Source organism: Echiichthys vipera (genome assembly GCF_963691815.1).
Source record: "Echiichthys vipera genome assembly, chromosome: 15".
Classification (NCBI taxonomy): Eukaryota; Metazoa; Chordata; class Actinopteri; order Perciformes; family Trachinidae; genus Echiichthys; species Echiichthys vipera.
In genome coordinates, this window is record NC_139840.1 from 5,450,209 (window position 1) to 5,474,376 (window position 24,168).

Here is a 24,168-nt window from a genome sequence, read left to right on the forward strand (position 1 = left end):
ATACGACCCTTTTGGTATCACTGATTTCACTTGAGAAATTGAGACATTTGTTTGATCATATTCACTGAAGCCGACACTACGCTCTGATGGAACAACATAAACGAGAAAAAACGAGTGCAGGTAGAGCTTGTTGTTTGTTTTGCAAAAATCCACATCGCCCGTATCATCCTGTCCACTCAGCGCGGAGCTGAAACTCAGGCACAGTTTGTGCACACGCCACAGATCCCCCTTCGCGCATGTTATAGTATCACAGGCACACGCCTCACGCTAGGCATATGCTTAATGACATTAGCAGTTGCTATCTATGAGTAAATTAGCCAGTCTACCACCATGTAGCTTATACTCCATGCCGTTTATTGATGAGACAAGACTTGGGCGCATACACAGGAATCCGGTGCACGTGCACTGACGAGCACTCGATTGGAGGGGAGCGGAGGAGCTTGTTAGTAGTGGAGAGGGGCGTGAGAGTTGTAAACATTAGAAATTTGACTGAGTCAACTCGATCTGCCAGACTTGCCGACTGCAGCTTTAAGCCACTAACACACCAGTCGGACAGTTGGTCAAAGATGGGCCGACGGTGAGAGTCTGTCGGCTGTAGTCATTGCGTTGCGTTCAAGTGCAACTTTTTGGCCAAGACAAATGCCAAATGAGGTGATGCAACAGTTAGCCTTCGTCTGCAGTCCTTTGATGTCAGTTTGGTGTGTCTGGGCCTTAAAACATCTCAACTCATGGGGAACCCAGATAGAAGGTGGAAGAGCACCATTCCTGGCAGCTGTGTTACTTTATAGCTTCAATGTCCTGTTTGTGGGGTGTGAAGTTGGTTAAAAAAACTATCTTCTTCTTGCTACATAAGCATCCTGTGCTGGTTGGGATAATTGACTGCTCCAAATTGAGACCTAAAGGGGGAATAAACATGCTTTTAGAAAAAGTAACTTCAAAAGAAACAGTTAATGAAAACTGTGTCCTGAGTCCTGTCTGAAATGAAACATCCTCTTTAATAGTTTTAATGACCTCATAAACGCTCCTCTGGTGGTTTCCAGGTGTCTTTCAAGATTTCCATCGAATCCCAGAAGTGTCCTTCCCATGGCAGGTCTGAAATCATTAAAATTAAGCCACTGGGCTTCAACGAGGAGGTGGAGATTGTTCTCAACTTCATCTGCGACTGTCAGTGCGCTGCAAAAGGAGTTCCCGACAGTAAGGATTGCCACGAGGGCAATGGGACCTTCGAGTGTGGAGCCTGCAAGTAAGTATCCAGCCAGTAAGGGCGTGCTCACACTATCCTTTTGGCCGCGGCCAAAACCGGTTTTTCAGCTAAAGTCTAGTACCTTTAAGTAGTGTGAGCGCACCCGCTCCGCGCTCAACTGGGGCCAGCTGGCCCTCCACGGCCCGCTTGAAATAGGTGGGCTTTAGCGGAGCCGTTTGCACATGTACGAGCATGAGCGTGCGCACGTGTACGCGCACGAGCACGAGCCCTACGGCAGTAGCGTTATGTGTGCCTGTTCGGACATGTACATAGAAGGACGGACCATGCGCGGACATTTAACAACAACAACAATGGCGGTGAAAGGTTCATGTTGGTGTGATGCGGAGGTGGAGTGTTTACTGCAGATTTGGTCGGATGAAAATATTCAAAAACAGTCGACAAGACGCACAAAAACTCTGAGGTCTATGGAAAGATTTGTAAACAAAGCCACACACACGCGATCAATGCGTGTGACGTGTTACGGCTTGAAGGCGTATGGACAGCAAGAAGTATTGGCCGAGGCCCTGGTAGTGTGAGTACAAACGGGGCTGGGGCGCGGGGGGGAGAGGGAGGGGGGACAAGTACCCTAAAGTCCGGGTCTCGGTCCGGGAGGATAGTGTGAGCGCGCCCTAAGATTCATAAAAGTGCGCAGTACCTTGTACCATAAAGCCTTAAAGGTTTATGGGTTTCCAACCACAACTGTACATCTTTAACCCCTTTTTTGGGGTTTCTCAACCGAAATAACCACACCCATAGGTCAGACCAGTGTTACTAACTTAAAGTACTTGTTTCCCAACTCTAGTATATTTTTTTGTATTGCTGACCTTGTCAACTTTGGTTAACCTCCTATTTCCTTTGTCAGGTGTAATGATGGACGTATCGGGCGCAAATGCGAGTGCAGCAAAGACGAAGTGCGGACAGAGGACCTGGATACCAACTGCCGAAAAGACAATGGTACGGATATCTGCAGCAACAATGGTGACTGCGTCTGCGGTACCTGTGAATGCAACACGCGGGACAATCCTGCAGAGATCTACAGTGGCAAATACTGCGAGTGTGACAACTTCAACTGTGACCGCTCCAACAACAAGCTCTGCGGAGGTGAGGATGATAGAATTGTAATTATTTGAAGAACGAAACCTGTTTCAATGTAAACTCTGTGGTAACTGTTTCCTACGCTTTACCAGGACATGGCCGCTGCGAGTGCAGGAAGTGCATCTGTGATGCCAACTACACAGGCAGTGCCTGCGACTGCTCCCTGGAGACTACCACCTGCCTCGCCAAGAACGGCCAGATCTGTAACGGCCGCGGTACTTGTGAATGTGGAATCTGCAAATGCACCAACTCCAAATTCCAGGGTCCAACCTGTGAGATCTGTCCCACCTGCCCTGGCGTCTGCCCTGAGCACAAGTGAGTCTAAGATGGCGTCCTGGCTAAAAATGTAAAATGCCATCTTAAAATATAGGGTTCCCACTGGTCACAGATATTCTGAAGTAACATTTAAGCTAAGGGACTTAAAGTAGTAGTGATTAAAATTCTACTTTTAATTCACAGAATCTCTACAGATGGATGACTTTGCGTTAATCTACTTTTTATCTAAATGTTTTGCAACGTGCTTCATCAGTGCTACATCTGTCCGTTTCAACATTTATGATATAATATATTTTGCTGGGGGTTTTCTTTATCCTGAAGGCAATTTGGTCTAAAATGAACAATCTGCAGAAATTATGGGCAGATCCCATTATGTTTTATCCTTATTGTTTTTAAATTTGATAGCTTTAAGACCATCAACTTATAATAAAACAAATAAGGATTCAGTATTTCCCCACCACGCTTTTATTTCATGGTGTGTGTGTGAATGATTTGAAAGAGCGGTCATGCCTTAATGCTGGGACACCAAATTCACAGAAAACACAAGTGAATACATTATGACAAATCCAAATAAAGAAAGCTTTGTGGAGGCAAGACACGCGCCTATAGGTGCCTCAGTTTTCTTAATCATCCAGAGACACTGGTAAGAAACAAGTCAAAGACACCTCACATTATAACCAGTGTATGATCTGATGACTAGAATACAACGCACAGGTTGGATCAACCCTCCGTCTTTGTCTTCACAGAGATTGTGTTCAGTGCCGGGCATTCCAGGCCGGCGAGAAGAAGGACACGTGTGAGCAGGACTGCAGCTACTTCCAGCTGATCAAGGTGAAGGATCGTCTCAAGCTGCCCCAGCCTACAGACCAGAGCTTCCCACTGACTCACTGCAAAGAGCGGGACGCCAACGACTGCTGGTTCTACTACACCTACGCCATCAGGAACGACACCAAGGAGGTCTACGTGGTGGAGGCGCTGGGTACGATTGGACGGCTACATTTTGCTTTGATTAAAATGTTATTATGTTAATATTGTCTCTGGAAGATCCTTAGTGAAAGGTACCATGTGGATGTTTTGACTACTCGTAACACTATGGAACCATGTTTTTATCAGTGTGCTTTTCTTCCCGTGTGATTGTGATACACAGTCCTGCCGGTTGTTTACGTGCCAAGTAACACAGCAATGCACCAGCAGAAGGCAAAGAAGAAGAGAACAGCTAGCAGAAATGATTGCAAGATTTTTCCCCAAAGAACTTTGAGGAAAGAAATGTATTCAGCATAACTGAAAGTCAAGGATACACACAATCACTTTTGGTGACACTAGATGGAAACTTGTGTTTCACCCCTTTTTTTTTTTTTTTTTTTTTAGATTTACTTGGTTTGGATTTCTCCCCTTAATACATGAATCAGAAGTAGTGGTGGTAGTGAAAATGGTGATAGTATGATGATATCTTATTATTAATATTAACGCCAGCCTTATTGCTGTGTTTTTGTTTTTCCTAAGTAAAACCAGGGCTGTCCCATATACCATGTTTTGAGCTTGACAGTCCGCTCTGTGAGCATTGGCATTACATGCGGCCATAAACCGTGTTTATCTTTAAAAAATGACCAGTGTGCTGCAGTACAACCACAGAGACCTCTACACACATTAGATGATTCTGTCAGACAGCACAGCGCTGCAGTGTTTCAGTAGAATTAGTAAATTAGGGGCTGGTGGACTTCCTTTGCTCAGAACACCACAGTGAATTTCAGCCTGGATGCAGGTTTCTTAGGGTGCACTCACTGTCCGTCCGCACCGCGCCCCATGCTTTAGGGTACTTGTCCCCCCCTCCCTCTCCCCCCGCTTGCCAGCCCCTTTGTACTCACACTGCCTGGGCCTCGGCCAGTGCTTCTTGCCTGCGACTGTTAGGTACTTTCCAGGATATCTCCATTAATAGTTGTTACATGAAAAAAATTGTCTCGATGGCTTATTTGATGAGCAAATTTGCCGAAAAAGACCCGGAATTTCATTTTAACTCCTGTTTTTGTCCCTTATTATGGATTAATTCTGGTCTTCAAAGGGGAATAAAATCATCAAAATCAGATCAGAAAATTACAAAAGTATACCTATTTCAAAACTTCGTTTGTATTTAGTTGAACCCTCACTAAATAGCTAGTTTATTTCACGGTTACAGTCTATTAAAGCTTCTACGTCATCACTGGTTTGTTCCCCTTCATCACAAATGTAGTTTTGACGGGTGAAGCCAAAAGAGCATCGGCGCTTCCACACTCTCATTCTGTTTCATGGGAAGCGTCGGTCTGTAAACGACCAACAACAGACTGTATAGAACTGGTTGAGTCGAATCTGTGGGCTCCCTTGTTGTTTAACATCATTTCTCTGAAGTTCAGGAATGTATTTTCATTTGTTTCCCCTGTTACAGAGTGCCCGGCTGGACCTGACATCATCCCCATCGTGGCGGGCGTGGTAGCAGGCATTGTGCTGATCGGCCTCGCCCTGCTGCTCATCTGGAAGCTGCTCATGATCATCCACGACCGCCGAGAGTTCGCCAAGTTTGAGAAGGAGAAGATGAATGCCAAGTGGGACACGGTGAGTCGGTCACACCAGAGCACCTGGAGCCATACGTCGAGGTGGCTTGAAGCCTTCCAGCGAGCTTTATTCCAGTTTCTATAAGCATAATTTATATCTGCAATAAGATTAGGACGTTTACTTAGGGAGATAATAATTGCATTATCCGTAAATAGGAAAATAATTGCGTTAGAATCATTTTCGGACTTTGAAGCTCTTAAACTGAGCACCACATAGCCGGTTTCTCCAGAGCATTTGTGGATGTGAGGAAGTACATTCTAAAGTCAAACGTGACGTAACCAGCATGTTTGTTTTAACCAGAGTGAGGTAGATTCAGAGTGAACCTCCAGCTCTGCGGTCCTCACTCTGTCCTCGATCAACCTCAGCTCTGCAGTTTGGTTTAGTCTGCATCTGCTAAGGAAGAGGCCTCCCCCTCTGCTCACAGTGCTGCCTCTCACTGTCCACACGGTACAACTGCATGACCATAAAAGGGGATGAAGCCGAGAAAGAGGAAGGACCGCCGGGGGACCGTTGATGGAAAGCTCCACCAGTGTGGGGTTGTCACAGCAGCAGTGTTTATAGCCTGACGGGAGGGAACAAACACTCATCACAGGCAGTGTCTGTGGGGACTTAACCGTGGAAATACTGTGTAACTTTATTATTTAAATAGAGGAAAGGAGATACATTTTAGAGGTACTTTATGGTAAAAAGTAACTTGATGGTTACTTTTGTTTTGACAAACATGATGAAGCAAGAAAGCACGTGCTTCAAATGATGTTTTTTTATTTATTTATTTTTAGCTTGAGCCAGTTTTTTACTCTACTTAGTTACTTACAAAAACAAAAAGATGCCAATCACTTACTACAACATGCGTTCAAAATAAAGGGAATCTGGGTGGGAATTTTCACTGGTACTGTTTACAGGAGGACGTACTGTTACTGGCGTGTTAGAGATGGAAACAGAAGAAAACATAGCACGACATCACAACAATAATTAGTTACTTTCTGACCTTTTGTGCTCGGTGCTGAACCTTTTCCTTCAGACTTTAGTGTCGGTCCTTCCACTGCTGTTTCCTGCTTCTCTTCATATCCTTTTTCTTCCGTTTGTCCCTTTCATCTCTTCCTTCTCCGTGTTAGCAAGGGAACCCCATTTACAAGAGTCCCATTAACCAGTTCCAGAACCCCAGCTATGGGAACAAAGGCACTTCTCTTTAGGTCAAAGTTTGTACCGCCTGTTGCACTTGCATGTACTTTTCTGTGTGCGGATTGCAGTTTTACACCTTGACTGGCTTTTTATATGTGAAGCGCAGTGAAGTAAAAAGGTTCGGTGACTGCATGTTGTGGAATAGCATGCTTAACTACAGCTGGTAGCTGTTTACAGTTACTAATGTTGGTGTGATGTTGGGCCTTTTCCTTGATGTGAGTGACCACATTCCCACAACACAAATCCGTTAATACTTGGTAACAAACAAAGTCATTTGCAGATTGTATATTACAATGGACAGAATGGCAGTCTGAAACCTGACAGTCGACTGCAGCAGTCGGACTCAAAACTGCTGAAACCACGGCAACAGTGTCAAACCATTCACAGCTCCAGTGCAGCCACACGCTCATTGCTGGCTTTTCTCGTTCGCCACGTCACTCTAAAAACTGCGCTTTCAGGGATGGAAACGGCGTTATTGTAACGACACAAACACCAGGGTTTGACAGCATTAACATGATTTGTTGACATTATTCCTTAAAGTTCACAACTGTCGTACTCACTCTGGTTGTTCTCTGTCTCTCAGGGCGAGAATCCCATCTACAAAAGTGCCGTTACAACTGTCGTCAATCCAAAGTACGAGGGCAAATGATGGAGCTTCGCCTTTCCTTGTGACAACACTGTATGGAAAAGAACACGGGCCGGGGCGAGGGGAGGGGGGGGGGCGGGTTTTTATAACGCTCTCACTGTTTGTTCGTTTGTTGTTTTTGTTGTTTTGTTTCGTCGTAGTCACCAAATGATAGCAATGCATTTTGCCACTATTTCGGTTTGTTGTATTAACTTGTTTTTTTATTTTCTATGCATCATCTGAAATGTGTACAGTCTGTATAAATGTGGGTTTTTTTGTTGTTGTTTTTTTTTGTGCCTCTGCGGAACTTGAGAGAACGCGTTGAACCGATTGGTAGTTTTTCCGCCACGGGACGGGCAAGGTAACGTAAAGCCTAGCTGTGCCTTTTTTAAAAGAACCATCAAGCCATCGGGGTTTTGTCGAGCGTTGAATCGGACGTTGATAATGGGCAACAGACGAAGCGTTCCTTTCCAAATAACTGGGCATACAATGTTGAGTGTGTGGCAGTCTATCAGTCCCTGTTTAATACACAGGTGAGCCGCGGTCCTCTCGCGTCTTTGAGCATTTTGACTGAGAAGAAAACTCTTTTTAAATGTCTCTTTGGATGGAAACTCTTCCAACGTGGCACCGGTTGGCATTGTGCGCTAGCAATGAAACGTGTACAGTATGTTTTGGTGTCTGTGTTAAGCCATATATGTATTCACAGAAGAGGATTGAAGGCGTTAATGTGTCTTATCTTAGTGACTTAATCCATCTGAACAATCAACTGAAATGTATCTTTGGACTAGAAGAGATCTTTTCTCTAGAGCTGCCTTTCTAGATTAGAGGACGTCGGCGTGGTGTTACTGTTTGGCTCCAGGTTTAACTCGCTTCATTTTAAAGCCAACTCAGGTCCTTAATTCTTCACAGCGATGCCAAATACACGCGAACCTGCCTTATTTTCATACTAAATTAGCTTTTATTGAAACGCGTTGTCTTATTCGTAGGATATGAATTGGGGGAAGGGTCCTACTTTTTTTTCCATTGTCAGTAATTCCACCCAACTCTTTTGTGTGGTGCCTCGATCAAACGTTTTTTTTATTGAAAAGAAATGGGAATGACGATAACGTGGTAAAGACGCGGGGGGGGGGGGGTAAGGGAAGTGAGTTCTAGCTCTCTAGGACGTTTGGTTTTTATAAAGAAAAAGAAGGTTACACCTGTCACCGTTGTTTTTAAGTGCCTTTTTTAACAAAAAACAAAAAATCCACACATTCACATTTGCAATTCTGTATTTCTGAAATTATTTATTGAATAAACATTGAAAACAATTGACCCCTATATTGGTAAAAATGTCTTTGTGTTATTGCTATTTTGTGGATTTGCTGTGTGTGTGTCTCCATTGCTAGTGCTACATGGAGGCCTGTTATCAAGGGTTAATGATTAACGCCCTCCTCATCCTGACAAATGGAAGCAAATTAGTCGGCCCGATGAAGTGTTGGAAGAGTTTTTGCTAAAGGTTCACACAACTATTAATATTTTAGCACTTAAAGATGTCCGTTGCTAAGTTTAAAGTTTATTTCAGGCTGACTTTCAACGACAAAAACATTAACAAATCACATATATCACATCACATCGACAGCCTGAAACAGGTGTAGGCTGATGCTCTTGCTTATAATGCCTACTCCTTTTAAGCAAATCATGTATCAAAGGAACAGGAAAATGCATATAGTATACACACGCACACACACACACATGCACGCATAGTCTTTTTTTAAATAACTTGCATAAGCAGAAACACTTTGTAAAGCAATTTGTGTTCTGAGGTTTGTCTTTTTCAAACAAACCATCATGAAGTAAAGTGTTGGTTCTGTTTTACCCCCACTGAATTTGCATAATACAATTATACAGGATACAGAGCTGAGGTGGTTCAGGATCATCTAGTAAGGATGAACCCTGGGCTCCTCCCTAGGGAGGTGTTCCAGGCACGTCCAGCTGGGAGGAGGCCTCGGGGAAGACCCAGGACCAGGTGGAGAGATTAGATCTCCACACTGGCCTGGGAACGCCTCAGGATCCCCCAGTTAGAGCTGGTTAATGTGGCCCGGGAAAGGGAAGTTTGGGGTCCCCTGCTAAAGCTGCTGCCCCCGCGACCCGACCCCGGATAAGAAGATGAAGATGAGATGAGACTGAGCTGAAAAGGGTGCAGCTCAGTCAGGTGACCAATGAAAAAAGGGCTTCCAAAAATTAAATGATCGATCTGTTAAGCCTGAGTTATACCTCAGTGTGCTTTGAATTATCTCATCTCATCTCATCTTCAGCCTCTTATCCGGGGTCCGGTCGCGGGGGCAGCAGCTTTAGCAGGGGACCCCAAACTTCCCTTTCCCGGGCCACATTAACCAGCTCTAACTGGGGGATCCTGAGGCGTTCCCAGGCCAGTGTGGAGATATAATCTCTCCACCTGGTCCTGGGTCTTCCCCGAGGCCTCCTCCCAGCTGGACGTGCCTGGAACACCTCCCTAGGGAGGCGCCCAGGGTTCATCCTTACTAGATGATCCTGAACCACCTCAACTGGCTCCTTTCAGCGCAAAGGAGCAGCGGCTCTACTCCGAGTTCCTCACGGATGGCTGAACTTCTCCCCCTAGCTTTGAATTATGCCTCAGTTATTTAAAACAAAAAACAAAAATGTAGCTGTAAACAATAGATTTAGTGCAAACACGTACATTTTGATTTGATCTGTGACGACACTTCGTATTAAAAAAAATAAAATAAAATTCGGATCAAATTTAAATCGACTCCTGGGCTATAACAACAAATAAAAGATGCTACATGTAAAAAAAATAAATAATAAAATATGACTTTAAAGGCTTAAAAACGAGACGCAGCCGAGAGCTCGAGCCCAGCCCTCCTCGTGACAGTATCAGCCAATCACGTTGCGTCCCATCCCCTGTGGAACGTGACGCTCCGGGCCCGGGGCTCTCGGCAGGTGATTGGTGGCTCCGGCTGTCCAATCACAGGCCGCGTTTCACAGCAAAGTTGTTAACCCCCAACAGTGGCACTTTGGTGTCCACCTCTCTAGTTTCAGGCTGCTTTGCATCGACAGGAAAACACACTTTTCACCCACCGAGAAACGCAGTTTGCCGGGGAGGCTGTAGAGCGGACAGCGGCCCTTCCTGTCAGGATACCGGCTCACCGCCTCTGTTATTTATTTATCATTTAAAACCAACTGGAACAAGTAGCCGTTGCTAACGTTAGTGTTACGGTAGTTGTTTCCTCTCTTGCTAGCTGCGTCGTGTTGCCTGGCGTTTTTTTTTTTTTTTTAAACTTGTGACTGAAGGCAGAAATGTTTCCCGTCTGTCTCTGAAATCCCCGACGTGGCCCCGACCACCGACTCGGTGAGTATCGTCTTGTGATGATTTGGGAACTTGAGAGTCGACGGTCGCCAGAAAGGCCCGTCGTGAACACTGTTTTCTGGCATCGGATGATTTCATACGCGCAATCAAATTCCTGGATGCGAGTCAGCACCGACGGTTAAGTTCCTCATCACCTCGTCGGCCCTCGGTGCAAGGAGGCTTGTGATATCGATAGATTAAGCCCAATGTGTTTTTATTGGATAGGACACGCATCTAGTTCACTAACTGTTACATTAATGGTTAAACTATACTGTCTGAGAGCTGATCTGGCGACAGGAAGAGAAAACAGCAGCAGGAGGCGGGGGTGGGGGGGGTCGATGAGGGCACCCAGGATCATTTTGACCGATTTCACATCAGGGTTTTTCCTCATCTTGGTTGGAGAGGTAACATTGTTGGATCACGGGCTTAGGGTGTGTGGCTGAACAGTGCCAGGCATGTGTCTGTGGTGTGTCAGGGAACTGCTTAGCCCTGGCCTGCACTGGTCAGAACCCCTTATTTCACCTGCATTACATTGCTGTAACCCACAGTGGACCCCCATATGGAGTCAAACGGGGGGAAGACTTTGGAAATCCTCCCTTTTTTAAAGATGAGGTTGGGAAAAGCAGCACCCAACCAGGGATAGAGCTTCCTCATGGTGTCTGGTAGTGGTTGTAGTTTAATATTATATATATTTTTTCTGCTCAGAATACCAAATGGGTAGAGTTTGATACACAGGTAAGCTGTAGATCAGAAAAATACAATGCATATGATTTCCTGTGGTTGTGTAAAGACTTTATTGTGGGACAAACCCCACCCACACGGGGCATTTGTAGGTTAGCACAAAGTGCAGGGGCGTGGAAAAGTATTTGCCCTCCTACAGATTTCTTCTGTTCTTGCTTTTTTTTGGGTCACACTTACATGTTTCGGACCATCAAGCAGATTTTAATATCTCATCTCATCTCATCTCATCTTCATCCGCTTATCCGGGGTCGGGTCGTGGGGGCAGCAGCTTTAGCAGGGGACCCCAAACTTCCCTTTCCCGGGCCACATTAACCAGCTCTAACTGGGGGATCCCGAGGCGTTCCCAGGCCAGTGTGGAGATCTAATCTCTCCACCTGGTCCTGGGTCTTCCCCGAGGCCTCCTCCCAGCTGGACCTGCCTGGAACACCTCCCTAGGGAGGCGCCCAGGGTTCATCCTTACTAGATGATCCTGAACCACCTCAACTGGCTCCTTTCAACGCAAAGGAGCAGCGGCTCTACTCTGAGTTCCTCACGGATGCTGAACTTCTCCCCCTCTCTCTAAGGGAGACTCAAGCCCCCCTCCTGAGAAAACACATTTCGGCCGCTTGTACCCGCGACCTCGTTCTTTCGGTCATGACCCAGCTTTCATGACCACAGTTGAGGGTAGGAACCAAGATTGACCGGTAGATCGAGAGCTTTGCCTTCCGGCTCAGCTCTCTTTTTGTCACAACGGTGCGGTAGAGCGACTGCAACACCGCCCCCGCTGCTCCGATTCTCCAGCCAAACTCACGCTCCATCACCAAATTTTAATATCAGACGAGGATAACCTGTGTAAATACAAAATGCAATTTTTAATTGATGATTTCATTTATTAAGGGGAAAAAGGCTGTCGATACCATCATCATCATCGCGTAGGCGATGTCATTGACGCGGCGGCCCAAATATGATCAAGCAGCCCGTTACTTGCTTTTCTTGCGATTTCATTGCGTCTATCTCATCCGGTCTCGATGCGGCATAAGACTTTGGGACTCCAGTGAACCACAGTAAGAGCCGTTATGCACAAATGGAGAAAACATGGAAAAGCGGTGAACATTCCCACTAGTGTCCGGCCTGCCAAAATACCTCCAAGAACACATCGACGACTCATCCAGGAGGTCACAAAAGAACCCAGAACAGCACGTAAAGCACTGCAGGCCTCACTTGCCTCAGTTAAGGTCAGTGTTTGTGAATCCGAAATTTGAAAGAGACGGGGCAACATGGCATCCATTGGAGAGTACAAAGGATAAAACCACTGCTGACCAAAAAGAACACACTGGCTCGTCTCACATTTGCCTAAAACATCTTTCATCATCATCTAGACTTTTGGGCAAATCTTCTGTGGACTAACGAGTCAAAAGTGGAACTTTTTGGAAGGTGTGCGTCCTGTTACATCTGGAGTAAAACTAACACAGCGTTTCAGAAGAAGAACATCACAGCGACAGTCAAACATGGTGGTGGTAGTGATGCTCTGGGGCTTTTTTGCTGCTTCAGGACCTGGACCTCTTGCTGTAATTGATGGAACCATCAGTGTGAGATCTTAAGCTCAAGTGCACTCGGGTTAAGCAGCAGGACAATGATCTGAAACTCGTGAATCTTGAATTTTGTGTTTGTAAAAAGGTGGTTGCTAACAAGTGGCTAAATGAGACTACAAACATCATCGCGCCGTGCAAGAGAAGTCAGCTGGAAGCTAGTGGGTAGTGTAGATTATCGCCTAACATAATCATTACACTTTAGAAATCATAAAAGTGGTGTTCATTTGTGACGATTATCTTGCTGAACCAAACCTGTAAGTATCAACCTTTTCTCACCACAGAGCTGATTTCTGCAATCATCCAAAATCCAATGGAAAGATCCCGTTGACTTTCTGTAAAGGGAACCAGGGCGATGCTAACTTCAGGTTGGACAAACATACGTCATCTATGGAGCACTCTTTTCCAGTGCTAAGATGCTGAAGTGTAGCACTTATGGTGTCCGTGTTCACTGTGTTAGCATGCTAACATTTACTAATTTAACCCAAAGTTTACCGGAAGATGAGAACGTCATTAGTTTTGCAGGTATTTGCAGGACAATTTTCACCAAAGTTATTACACCTCGTCCTACCAAATGTTATGGCAATCTAGCTGTCAAGATGTTGGCTTTTCACGTCGGCCTGGGGTTCAGATGTAACCCATATCTCTCCCAATTCGGCTGAAACGAAGGGTCATTTCCATCATCAATGAATCTACTGATTTCAATTTTTGATTAATCGTTTGGTCAATAATATTCCAGGAAAAACATGAAAAAATCCTAGCCGATCTCAGCTGACATCGGGCATGAGGCGGGGTACACCCTGGACAGGACGCCAGTCTGTCGCTGGGCACATAGAAGTTATTTAATTTTTTTTCAATCAGCCTTGGCCGATACGGACTGCTGATTTTCTTGAGCCGATACAACTTTTGCTCCCTCAATTTACATCATAAAAATAACACAATGATGAAAACAAATGTTACAAATTTAAAAAAAACATTTAACGAACTTAAAAAAGGCATCTCCAGCGACACGGAGCTGCCTGTGGACGGCTGTAAATAATAATAAAAAACTAGCGTCAAACGCATCGGCCCAAATATGGGCTTAAACATTGGCTGGCCGATGTCTGGGTCTATACTGTACTGTGCCCTGTGCAATGACAGTGGAGGCTATCTCTATCAGAGGCTGAAAAGAGCATTTTCTGCTATTTAAGCATGAAAAAATGGCTTTAAAGGGGAATCCATCACCAATATATTGATTATTTCTCTGTTGATCAAAGTCGACTCATCTTTGCAGTTCTAGTCCCAAGTTTGAATACAGCTAGGGTCCTCTGCTGTACTGGTCCCCTCTTCTCCCCGGGTTTCCTGTTTGCCTGTTTTTGTGTCGACTTCTCTGTCTTCCAGAACAAGTTTCTTAATTGGCATCATACGGTGTGTGTTTGCGTGTGTGTGCGTGCCTCCTGCCCTCGTGTTTTGCAACATTGCCGACTGAAACGGTGAAACTTAAATGATACTAAGATCAAGGAGGGATGGATACATTTGAAGTGAAAATGCAGTCCCGTTGCTGGTGGCTGCGAACAAATTAAAGCTGCTTTAAGGAATTCACTCCACACAAGAGTCCATTTAGCGATGACCCAGGTGTGAGGGTTTGACCGGGCTGCACTGCTGACAATTAGAGCCAGGTGGTGGACTAATGAACTGAATCCAAGTTGAGGTTCTTTCTGTTGATCAGACTCGTGTGTCAGTGGGTTTGTACATCATTTTGGCTAAATTTTTTTTTTTTTCTGGTCCCCATCAATCTGCTCTCAGGTTCTCATGATGCAGTCTGTGGATTTTAGGATGAAAGGCGAACCCCTGTTCCTCTGGGTGGACCCTGGCTAAACCGGATGTCTCCAACAGGTAAGGTGCTTTTAATGACTCGTAAAATAGCATTCTGACCTCGTCGAACATTGTGCGCATTTAAAACACAACCATCAGATACAGATATTCTGCAAATGAAGCGTGCGGTGTGTCTTTGTAACTCATTCAAACAGACACGTCGGTGTCCTGGGAGTCAGATCATTTGCGTGTCACACCAGGAGAGGGCGACATTGTTCAGGCGGTTGAAAATGTTGCCATGAAGCTTTTCACCAAACATTTTGCAGTTGTAGGATGACTGGTGATTGATGAGGTTTGGTGTACGTGGTTAGCAGGAACAGCTACTTCTGTGGTGTTTGACATGCGTGTGTGTTTGGCATTGGCCTGAAGTGGAAAGTGTGGACATCTTATATGTTGGAGTGAATGTTTGGAACGATTTGGCAATAGATTTAAAAGACTGCAGAACATTAATTCACTTTAAAACTGTCCTCAAGAGGAACATTATTCAAACATATGTTGTTTGTGTTTGCTGACAGCAGCAATACATTAATTATTAGACATTTTCTTTTTGACCTGTGTGTAGCAGCTACATAAGTTTATCTATTTAAGGCTTTAGCTTCTGCCTATTCCCTTTTTTCAGACGTATACATTTATTTTTGTGTTTGTCATGAAATGTCTGTCTGAAAATAAACTGAACTGATTATACACCTGATAAGAATTTGTTCCAGTTTTGCATTTAACCATAAAGGAAATCTTCAGAGTAGAAAAGTATTTTTTACTAAATCTGAGAGACGTAATAACAATCTGGGAATTTTACTTAATTGCTCAAAATAATGTACTGATATAATTTGAGTGTAGTTAAACTGTATTTTCCTAAGGGTGGCCTGCTATATTACACCAGGCAGCACCAATTTTAATATCATTATAACATCAGGGAATGAATAAAAGTTAAACACACTAAACTTATCTGAGCTTTTATTTCTCTTGATTTAAGACGTTTGCTTTAATGTTTTTAATGTATTGAAGTTAAATATTCAAATGTGGACTCTACAGTCAATAAGTCTTAGAAACACCAAATGTTGTCCTGCTGCAATTTTGACACAATTTCATGACATAAATTATCATTTTTTTGTTATAGACGTGAGCTCATTAAATAAAAAATATGATTTTATTTCGGCTTATGTTGTTAATTTTCATCTAGCAGTTGAATATAAGTAATGGACATAATACTTCTTTATTCCCCCCTTTCTAGTCGTTTATTCTGTGTATTTTTTATTTAATTTAGATGTTTTTATTAATGTATAATCCATGATTTCTCTCTCTCTCTCTCGCTGTATACATGTCGGCCATGCCTAATGGTAATTTCAATAATTGATGTGCATGTGTGCAGAGGAGTTTAGTTCGCGAGATCTGTCCCCCTTCCCCCCACCCCCGCAACGCGCAAGCGCTCGGGATCGTGTGGGAATGGTCGGTCCGCGAACTGGGGGTTGGACCACTCCGAGCGAAACCGAGCAAAAGACTTTTAAATGTCCGCCATGTTGTCCATGGCGCACTGAACCAACGATAGGGAGCGGAGCGTCGGAAAAAAACAGTCCGAGAGAGAGCGACCGAGATCCGGGCCTTCCCCCGGCTCCGTTGGCGACGCCCTAAATACAAGCTACCACCATTCGCACGTTAGAGTAGAGACAACCGCACAGAAACATCCATGAAAGCTCCACCCGGTACCGCGGTGACTATTAGGAGATCCGATAGATTTATATTGCATCTCGTATTGTGAAAAAATGAGTAAATTGTCGTTTCGGGCACGGGCGCTGGACGCTTCCAAGCCACTACCCGTCTTCCGTTGTGAGGATTTACCCGACCTACACGAATATGCATCCATTAACCGGGCTGTGCCGCAGATGCCCACGGGGATGGAGAAAGAAGAGGAGTCGGTATGCTTTTAACCGTCCGAAATGTCAAAATATATGCTTTTGGGTTATTTTTTTTTTTATTTTGATGTGATCAGAGGCGTCCCTCTTTTTTTTTTTTTTTTCTGCGCAAGCTTTCACAAAATGGCCGCCACTTTTCTGAGCAGAAACACGACGGAAATCTGTTGCAAATGGCACAAATGTGAGACTGTGGCACATGTTCGGGTAACTCGGGGAGTCACGGTGTCCGTAAAGGATAAAATGACCCGGTTCGGCCGGCTTATTTGTGCGTGAGGGTATTTTCCGAGTACAAAGGAGTCATGTGACTTAAGCAATTCCGACATTTTGTCTCGTCTGTCAGGACGGGGCCTTGTGTTGGCGTAATTGCAAAGGACCAGGGCAAGGGGGAGCTATAGGGACTTAGGTAGAGCTGTGCTACCACCAGGCACAAATGTCAACACTGCTGCAATGCACTGAGGGACAGCTCCGTCTCGGTCCTCGTTTAACTGGATGGTGCATGTTTTTGTTGTCTTTGAATACGTTATAATGTGTGTTAATCATTTAAATATGTCTGCATGTATATGTATGTATATATGTATTAGTGCATGTTGTATCAGTTGGGTACAGTTGACTATTAGCACCATGATATTCCAGTATGATACAGCCCTACATGTTTGTTTGTGGGTTGCGGCTGTGGTTCATGATCCTTGGCTGTATTTCTATAATGCCACTGTTGTTATTCACTTACTGCATTGTTTGAACAGTAAGTGCAGTGAGTTAATCTTACAGCCGGTATCAGTCAGAGGGATGTATCGTTTAATCTCCCAGTCTTGCACTACTAACCTGGAGCGTGTACATTTAAATATGAATCCATGTTGACGGATTACTCTGGGTTGTAACCGCAGTAACCGTCTCTCTGGTTTCCCAGTGTTGACGTTTTTGATTTTTCTCTTGAGGACTTTGAATCATATCAACAAACCAAAACTCTGCAGCCTATCAGCTATTTCTGCACATAGTTTGTTATTCTTTGGCACTTTATAGTATTATAACTGTTAATTTGGCAAGAGAAACAATGTTATTGTGTGCGTTATTGAGTTTCAGGGATGCACTTGTCACTGAGGCAGGTAAATAAAATAAAAAACGCCTGCTTCCAGCTCTTGGTTATGCTGGTGTTGTGGTTATCTTTAGGATATAGTTAGGGCTTTATAAACTAGACACACCCTGTGGGAAATCTGTCCTATCATCTCTTTCATTATTATCATTATCATCATATTCTGGGTCCTCTGACCAAGATATAGTCTTCTCCAAGAGTATTGTTTTCATAGCTGTCTGAGCCAGCAGTCTTGACTGATGTGTTAAATAAATGTGCACGTAAATGGGGACTATCTCTACAGACATCCCTGGTGAACACTGTTAACACTGTTATTATTCAGTACGTTTCAGTCACTCCTCCTCCCAGCTCTCGCAGTGTCTCAGTGTCAGGGGTTCAGTGTGTCAGATGGCACAGCAGGCTGGTAGACCAGTGGCACGTGGCGCTCAGGAGGAGATCAGGGCAGGGGGTCACTTCAAAGTCTGTGTTCTGCTCCGCTGGAGTGCCTCGGTTATGTAACAGTCATATTATCATAAGAGGTAGGCCAGTGTCTGCTGCATGCCAACCCCTCCTGTGTGTGGAGCTGTGTGTTCTGAATAGCAGTGTCTGATTTGAATCGCTGTTGGTAGAGACTGTTGCTTGTGTTTGTTTTGTTTTTGACTGTCAGCACTTAAGAAATGGTGTTTTTGAGTTATTGTACGGGACGTTTATGTATTTTAGTTTCGCATTCCTGATCCTTCGCTCCACTGGTCTGCACAGGAGAGTGTTTGGTTCTCTTGGGAATATGTTTGACCCACTAAGCGTTCAACCACTTTGGCTACCCGCTCAGTGTTGTGTGGTCTGCGGGGTGACTGTGCGGTATCCCTGTACTTCCTGACTCTGCTAAAGAGCTGTTGATCTTGGACCACAGAGCAACTTTTATGTTTTGGCTTTTCTGTACGCTGTCAAGACTGCACTTTCACTTTGTGTATCCCGTTTTTGTTTTTCCAGTAACAGTCGGACTTGCCTTTTTAAAAAAAAAAATCATCAGAGTCCCAACATATGGTTTTGTTATTTACAAGCGGTGTGTCTGCAGCACGGCTTCGCTGAAGAGAGGGAGAGAGCTGAAACTCCCTCAGCACGTGGGCTTGTTTGTTTTGGGCCAGACACTTTGTCTTGTGTTTACGTTTGGGTGAAAGTGAGGTCAGTGTCTGTGCCATGGTGGGAATCCACAGGCATCTGTTGTTTGCCTCTGGCAGACGCGGTTCTTGTACGCACACACTTTCAAACAGACATTCTGACAGGCCAGTCAGTGTGTACCCTCGCTGGGTGTAAATATAGGGCATGTCACCTGTCCAAAGTCTCTGCAGCTTACATGCTGTGAAACTGAAAGTTTCCTTTGTCAGCTGCCCCTCCCCCCTCTTTCTTTCACTGTTGACAGTTTTGTATCGATGTGTATGTGGGCGGCATGGGAAATTAACACCAGCCTCCAGTAGACCTGCCATGGTAGCTGGTGTCAGTGTTTGGGCATAAACCGATTACACTACTTGCCCACTGTTTTTGTTTAGCTTTTCTCATGGTTGTTTAGTGCTTTTCATGACTTTTTTCCCCCCGCTACCCACGTGAAATGCCTTCCCTCGAGTAGCAAGAGTCTGACACTCATCACATGATGAGGCCGACAACATGATGGAGGAGGATTCGGTCAAAACGAAAAGTAAAAGGGCAGAATCGGATGATTTCTGCGTGTTGCTTTTTTTCCATCTTGGAGAAAATTGACCAGAAACTAAATTGCGAACCGGCCACAGAGCGCCGCTCCACTATGATCTGAACAAGCCAATTGGTTTTACATCATATTTACATACAGTCCGGTTAACGTGTGCTGAAGGGAAGCAGGCAGCACTTTGCCACGCTTCAGTCTCCCGTCTCAACCAAGTTCATTAACAAATGGGAAAATTGACTCAACATGGCATCACTAGCCTCCAGGCACTCCACAGCTAGTTAGCCCAGCCTCGGTTGGAACAATTAAAGGATAATGTAGAGCGAGTGGGTAATTATTGTAAATTAAACCAGGAAAGGGTGGTGCAGGACCCAGATACAAAGCGCTTATAACACTGTTACTTACGAAATAAATCAGTATTGATTTAAAAATGATCTGAAATGCGTCAATAGCTACATTTTGTTATTCATAGCAGCGTTCTGCTATTCAGAAACAACAAACCGTAGTGTGTTGTAATTGAACCGTCAGTATCAAGTTGATACAAAGCCTCCTCAGAATGAACAGTGAATTTAGGAATACTCCAGTCGCTGACCCTGGATAGAGGGCTCTTTACCATCCCTGTTTGAGTAATTAGTTTCACTTCATTGTCATTAGTTGGCCTACGCTATTCTTGTGCAATAGGAAGTTTCTCAGTGCACGATCAGTAACTTTTTTCCCTGCAGGGCTAGAACCTCCTAGCCCCAGCACAGTCTGATGGCTGCTGTTTATTTCCCACCCCCCTTACATAGGGTGTTTAAAAAGCATCCTCTCCCACACCATGCATAAAACTGCTTTGTACTACCCGACCAGCCCGTAAGGCTGTCCATCATGTTAAGTGGCATTTACAGTGTCTGGGACAGTAGCTGTCAAAGGCGAGACTGGGGAAGGTGAAGGAGGCTCTGGCTGCCTCAGCAGACTTGACAGTGATCGATGTGGTCATTTTAGAAGGCTATTTCTGGACTCTGTATGTGTGGGAAAGCGTGCACGTACGCGTGTGTGTCTCCAATCTAAGTATTTATTCTCAGGCAACGGCCGGGAAAGTCAACAAACTCATCGCTTGATTATGTTTGGCAGCCAACGTGTTTTTGCTGGGGGCCATTTGATTTTATGAGTTTTTGCCTTATTGTGGTGAGGCCCGAGGACATTGATGCGGAGGTTTAGGCGTTCGCCTGGGGAATGATTCAGTGGGAATCTGATAGGAACATGACGGTTATGCAAGCGCACATGCAGAGATGGGGTTACGGTAAATGCTACAGTCGAATGTGCAAGAGTTGTGAGATGCCTTAGGGAAGCACCGAAGGGGGGGGGGCTGAAAGGCTTGTCCATAACAGCTTCTCCGGCTACATCCCCAGAACAAACCCCCTAAGCACACGGTGCTATAAATGTAAAATGCAGTCATTCGTCCACTGATATAACAGGCTGTATAGAATAAGGTCCAAATGATGTTGATGAACATGGCCCTCTGGGGCACAATAAATATATTTCATACAGTAGACTTCACGTTACAGATAACTACACATGACATGATGTTGTACTGAAGGTCACAAAGTTTACTTTTTTGCCTGTGGCATCCTTTTTTGTTTATGATGAAATCATGTCAAACGTTTAATTTTCCCAGTAGCTAAATGAGTAATCAGTATTGTTTTCATATTGTGAAGACGCTACTATAATGACACTCTTGTTTAATCGCCCAGTAAAAACCGATTAAGACCTTTACGGAGATGACTTTTCACACACTGACTCGCACGTAGAACATTTTGACCACACATCTTGTGACTGTATATAACAGCGCTGTTTAATGTTAGAAGTGTTACCTCAATCCTTCAACATGTAATTTCAAGTTGGTCAGAATGTTTCTCGTTTTTGAATTGTACAGAATAATTTGTCTAAACCCTATTGAGCAGAATAGCCCGACTTGAATGCACTGAAATACTGCTTTGTGTCTGCAAGGCCTTGGTGAAAATGTCAAGGACCCTCTGGTTGAAAAGCTTGCCTGTTTGTGCCGTTATAAAGGCACAAATTGATCCCTGTGATCTACTTAAGTTTCGCCGCATGTCTTTATGAGAAGCTGCACACTTCCCTGATGTAACCCAGTGAAGGCTGTTTGCCCTTATACTCTTTCTTCTGGCCATGTGATGACAATGGAGGCTTACATTAAAAACACAGTCCAGCTGACATCAGGCAATTCTTCAGTACACTTGCATTTTACTTCCAGCACGCGGTCCAGATCAGTTTGTCGTGGATGTACCAATAGAACCGCTCCATTCCTCCCGTTCTTTCATTCCCCTTCTTTTGAGGTACCGAGCACACTCATCCATACTAAAAGATGGAGCTAAATCAGCAGCCTGTTGATTGGTGCAGACGTTCCTCTGCATTGTCGGAGAAGAGGGATACAGAGCAAGCAAGTCCGCCCACATTTAAGTAGTACTGTGAGCCCTGGAAACGGATCTCGTCCATGTACATCTCTGTACGGGTTCTAAAGGTACTATACCCAAAAGGTTTGGTGGAAACGTGGCTTTATACAACACAATTGTAGTCGTATAATCCCAAATTGGGCAAAGTGCTTGATTGTAGGAACCCTGGACAGACGCAACACCAACCGATGAGAAAAACAAGGCAACAGAAAAATTGGAGGGGGAAAAAAAAGGCACTGTTGGAACTAGACACAGGTCAACGGGTCACCACAGCACCCGCCTTTACACGCAAACGTACATGAATGCACACACGCACACACACTTCATGTATACTGATAGGCGAGTGTAATGCACACAAACACACCTGCATCTAGACTGAAAGACACATAAAATACTGAAATGCAGATGTATATGAATGTGACACACAGAAACTGTGTTGTGAATTGTAATTTTGGAATCTATTATTGATTTACTGCGTGTGCCCATAAAATTTCTGGTTGTGCTCCTAAAATGTTTGGTTGGGGGGCACAGTGCTCCTAGTGAAAAAAGTTAGTCTGGAGCCCTGCCGAGTCAAATCTCAGGTCTCTGAGGGAAGCAGCGGGATCCTTATCAGGTCTCTTATGGTTTAAATAAATAATAAAATAGAGTTGAAGTGCAACCGTATTGTATAATTACTCAGAGTCCCAACTAATGACATCTTATAATCTGGTGTAAATAAAGAAAGTCTGCTGCTCTCTTTACCTGAACTAATTACAGACCCTCCTGCTCTCATTGGAGGATTTTAAGACATTTATAATCACTGTAGATATTCTACATTATATATTCAGGATTCTGCTCGATTTTGATGTAAATTTACTTGTTTTTAGTTATCTGATATATTTTAATTGTATGATTGTCATGCATTTTATGTTGGCTTATCATTATGTTTGTCAGGAACACTGTCAGTCGTGCTGCTGTCTGTCTCAGGACACTCTTAAAAAAAAAAAAAAAAAAAAGATGTGGCCGCTACACTTCATTGTACTTCTGCATATCACAATGCAATGCGGCCGTGTTTTACCGGAGAAGAAGAAGAAGCGGAAGAGGTGCTGAAGGTAGCCAGGTATTGGAGCGCTAACTGCAGTTAGAAACAACAGTTACTCATGTTACTGACTAGTTGCTTGCAAGCTGACTATTGTTACTCGCTTGTGAAATATATTAACCGTGAGCTATCACAGCGCGCAGTCGGGACACACAACTATCGTTAACTTAACCACACCTTAAAATTTCAACAATTAATTTTGGATTTAACATTAAATTTAACATGTAACATCAGTACAACCTTCGACCGTCCTCCTGAGTGCAGGTTTGTATCATAAACAGACTGTAAAACAGATTTACAGCTCTGTTTGTACAGTGAACAGTGAATGAGGGAAAGATTTCAAACACAGCTGTTGTGTTCGGTCCAGATGAAACGATATGCCGAGCTTCCTGCCTGTCGTCGTTGCAGCGTCCCTTCCAGTCGCCTACCACGGTCTACTTTTCGAGCAATACCACGATAGCACTGGTAACTGATAGTTTTAGTCACTGTAATTGTGATGTGAAATTTTTTACCGTTTCATCCCTCGTCTAACCGTCCATGTTCGTTTGCCATGTGTCTTTTTAAAATTTGACAACTCTTGTAAACTTTGCTGACCGAGTCGAACCGGCCTCTTCACGTTTGAGCAGCCGTCGTTGGTGCTTTGGCACGGCACGAATGGCAAGTGAGAGTGCACCCTTCAACAGCTCTGTGTTCAGTTTCAATTAAGTTGGTATTTGGCAACATTTTGATGAGACACCTTGATGGTTTAGGGGCCAAAAACCAGCATCCATTAGGTTTGTCACAGTATTTGGTGTTACTGGTGTGCAGTGTTTGGACACACACCAATTACATGACCTGCCTCTTACTCCATCTTTACCTTTTTGAAATTTGAGTTTCTTCTAGTCAGACAAGTTAGCTGTATTGTAAGGATGTCTTCTTACCTTTTCTTAAGCAACAGTTCCGGCTGTACTCCAGCCTTCCTCAGAGCTGCTGTTTTCTTATGTAGTATGACATGTTTTATGCAAACAGCTGGCTGGGAAACTTCAAAATAAAGTTCCCTGACCCGGTTGTGACCGCTAAGAAAAGGTAAGAGGACATCCTTACCATGTAACTAGTTTGTCTGACTAGAAGAAACTCTAAATTTCAAAATGGATAAAGAAGACATTAGGAATACAATCGATCCATTTTTACCATATATTTATAGTAATAAAATGCCATTTATTTCATTTTTGTGTCAGTCACCATTCATCAAATACACAGAGGTAGAGAGGTGATTCTCATACTTTGAGTTGGCAACAGTCATGTCTACAGTTAGGCGATATACTGAAAGTGTCTGGCCCAAACGACAGCATCCCTGCAGAATCGCACACCACGAGTACAACACAGTCCACCGACAGGATTTGGTGTCAAAGCGAAAAGCAAAAGCACCCATTTGATGATATTTTTGAT

The 24,168-nt window shown here is 44.2% G+C and overlaps 2 protein-coding genes across 6 annotated transcripts in view; both read left to right on the top strand.

Annotated features, from left to right (window-relative positions):
- Positions 1 to 8,316, top strand: part of LOC310958054 (integrin beta-1-like) — a 28,071-nt gene extending 19,755 nt beyond the window's left edge. The window contains exons 11-16 of the mRNA XM_083928852.1: positions 1,041 to 1,243; positions 2,106 to 2,344; positions 2,431 to 2,653; positions 3,361 to 3,593; positions 5,034 to 5,200; positions 6,966 to 8,316. Coding sequence (XP_083784978.1) covers positions 1,041 to 1,243; positions 2,106 to 2,344; positions 2,431 to 2,653; positions 3,361 to 3,593; positions 5,034 to 5,200; positions 6,966 to 7,031 — 1,131 coding nt within the window. The 3' untranslated portion in view covers positions 7,032 to 8,316. The remainder of the gene's footprint in view (positions 1 to 1,040; positions 1,244 to 2,105; positions 2,345 to 2,430; positions 2,654 to 3,360; positions 3,594 to 5,033; positions 5,201 to 6,965) is intronic.
- A 1,761-nt stretch (positions 8,317 to 10,077) lies between these two features.
- Positions 10,078 to 24,168, top strand: part of LOC310957221 (enhancer of polycomb homolog 1-like) — a 36,498-nt gene continuing 22,407 nt past the window's right edge. For 3 of the 5 annotated variants that reach the window (XR_014593504.1, XR_014593505.1, XM_083927695.1), the window contains exon 1: positions 15,994 to 16,447. Coding sequence is in view for 2 of the 5 variants with exons in the window: in XM_083927695.1 (XP_083783821.1) it covers positions 16,295 to 16,447 (153 nt within the window). In the remaining 3 variants the exon portion in view is untranslated. Of the gene's footprint in view, positions 10,375 to 14,465; positions 14,561 to 15,993; positions 16,448 to 24,168 lie in introns of those variants that run through there. The other 2 variants (XM_083927697.1, XM_083927696.1) reach the window with 2 other exon arrangements.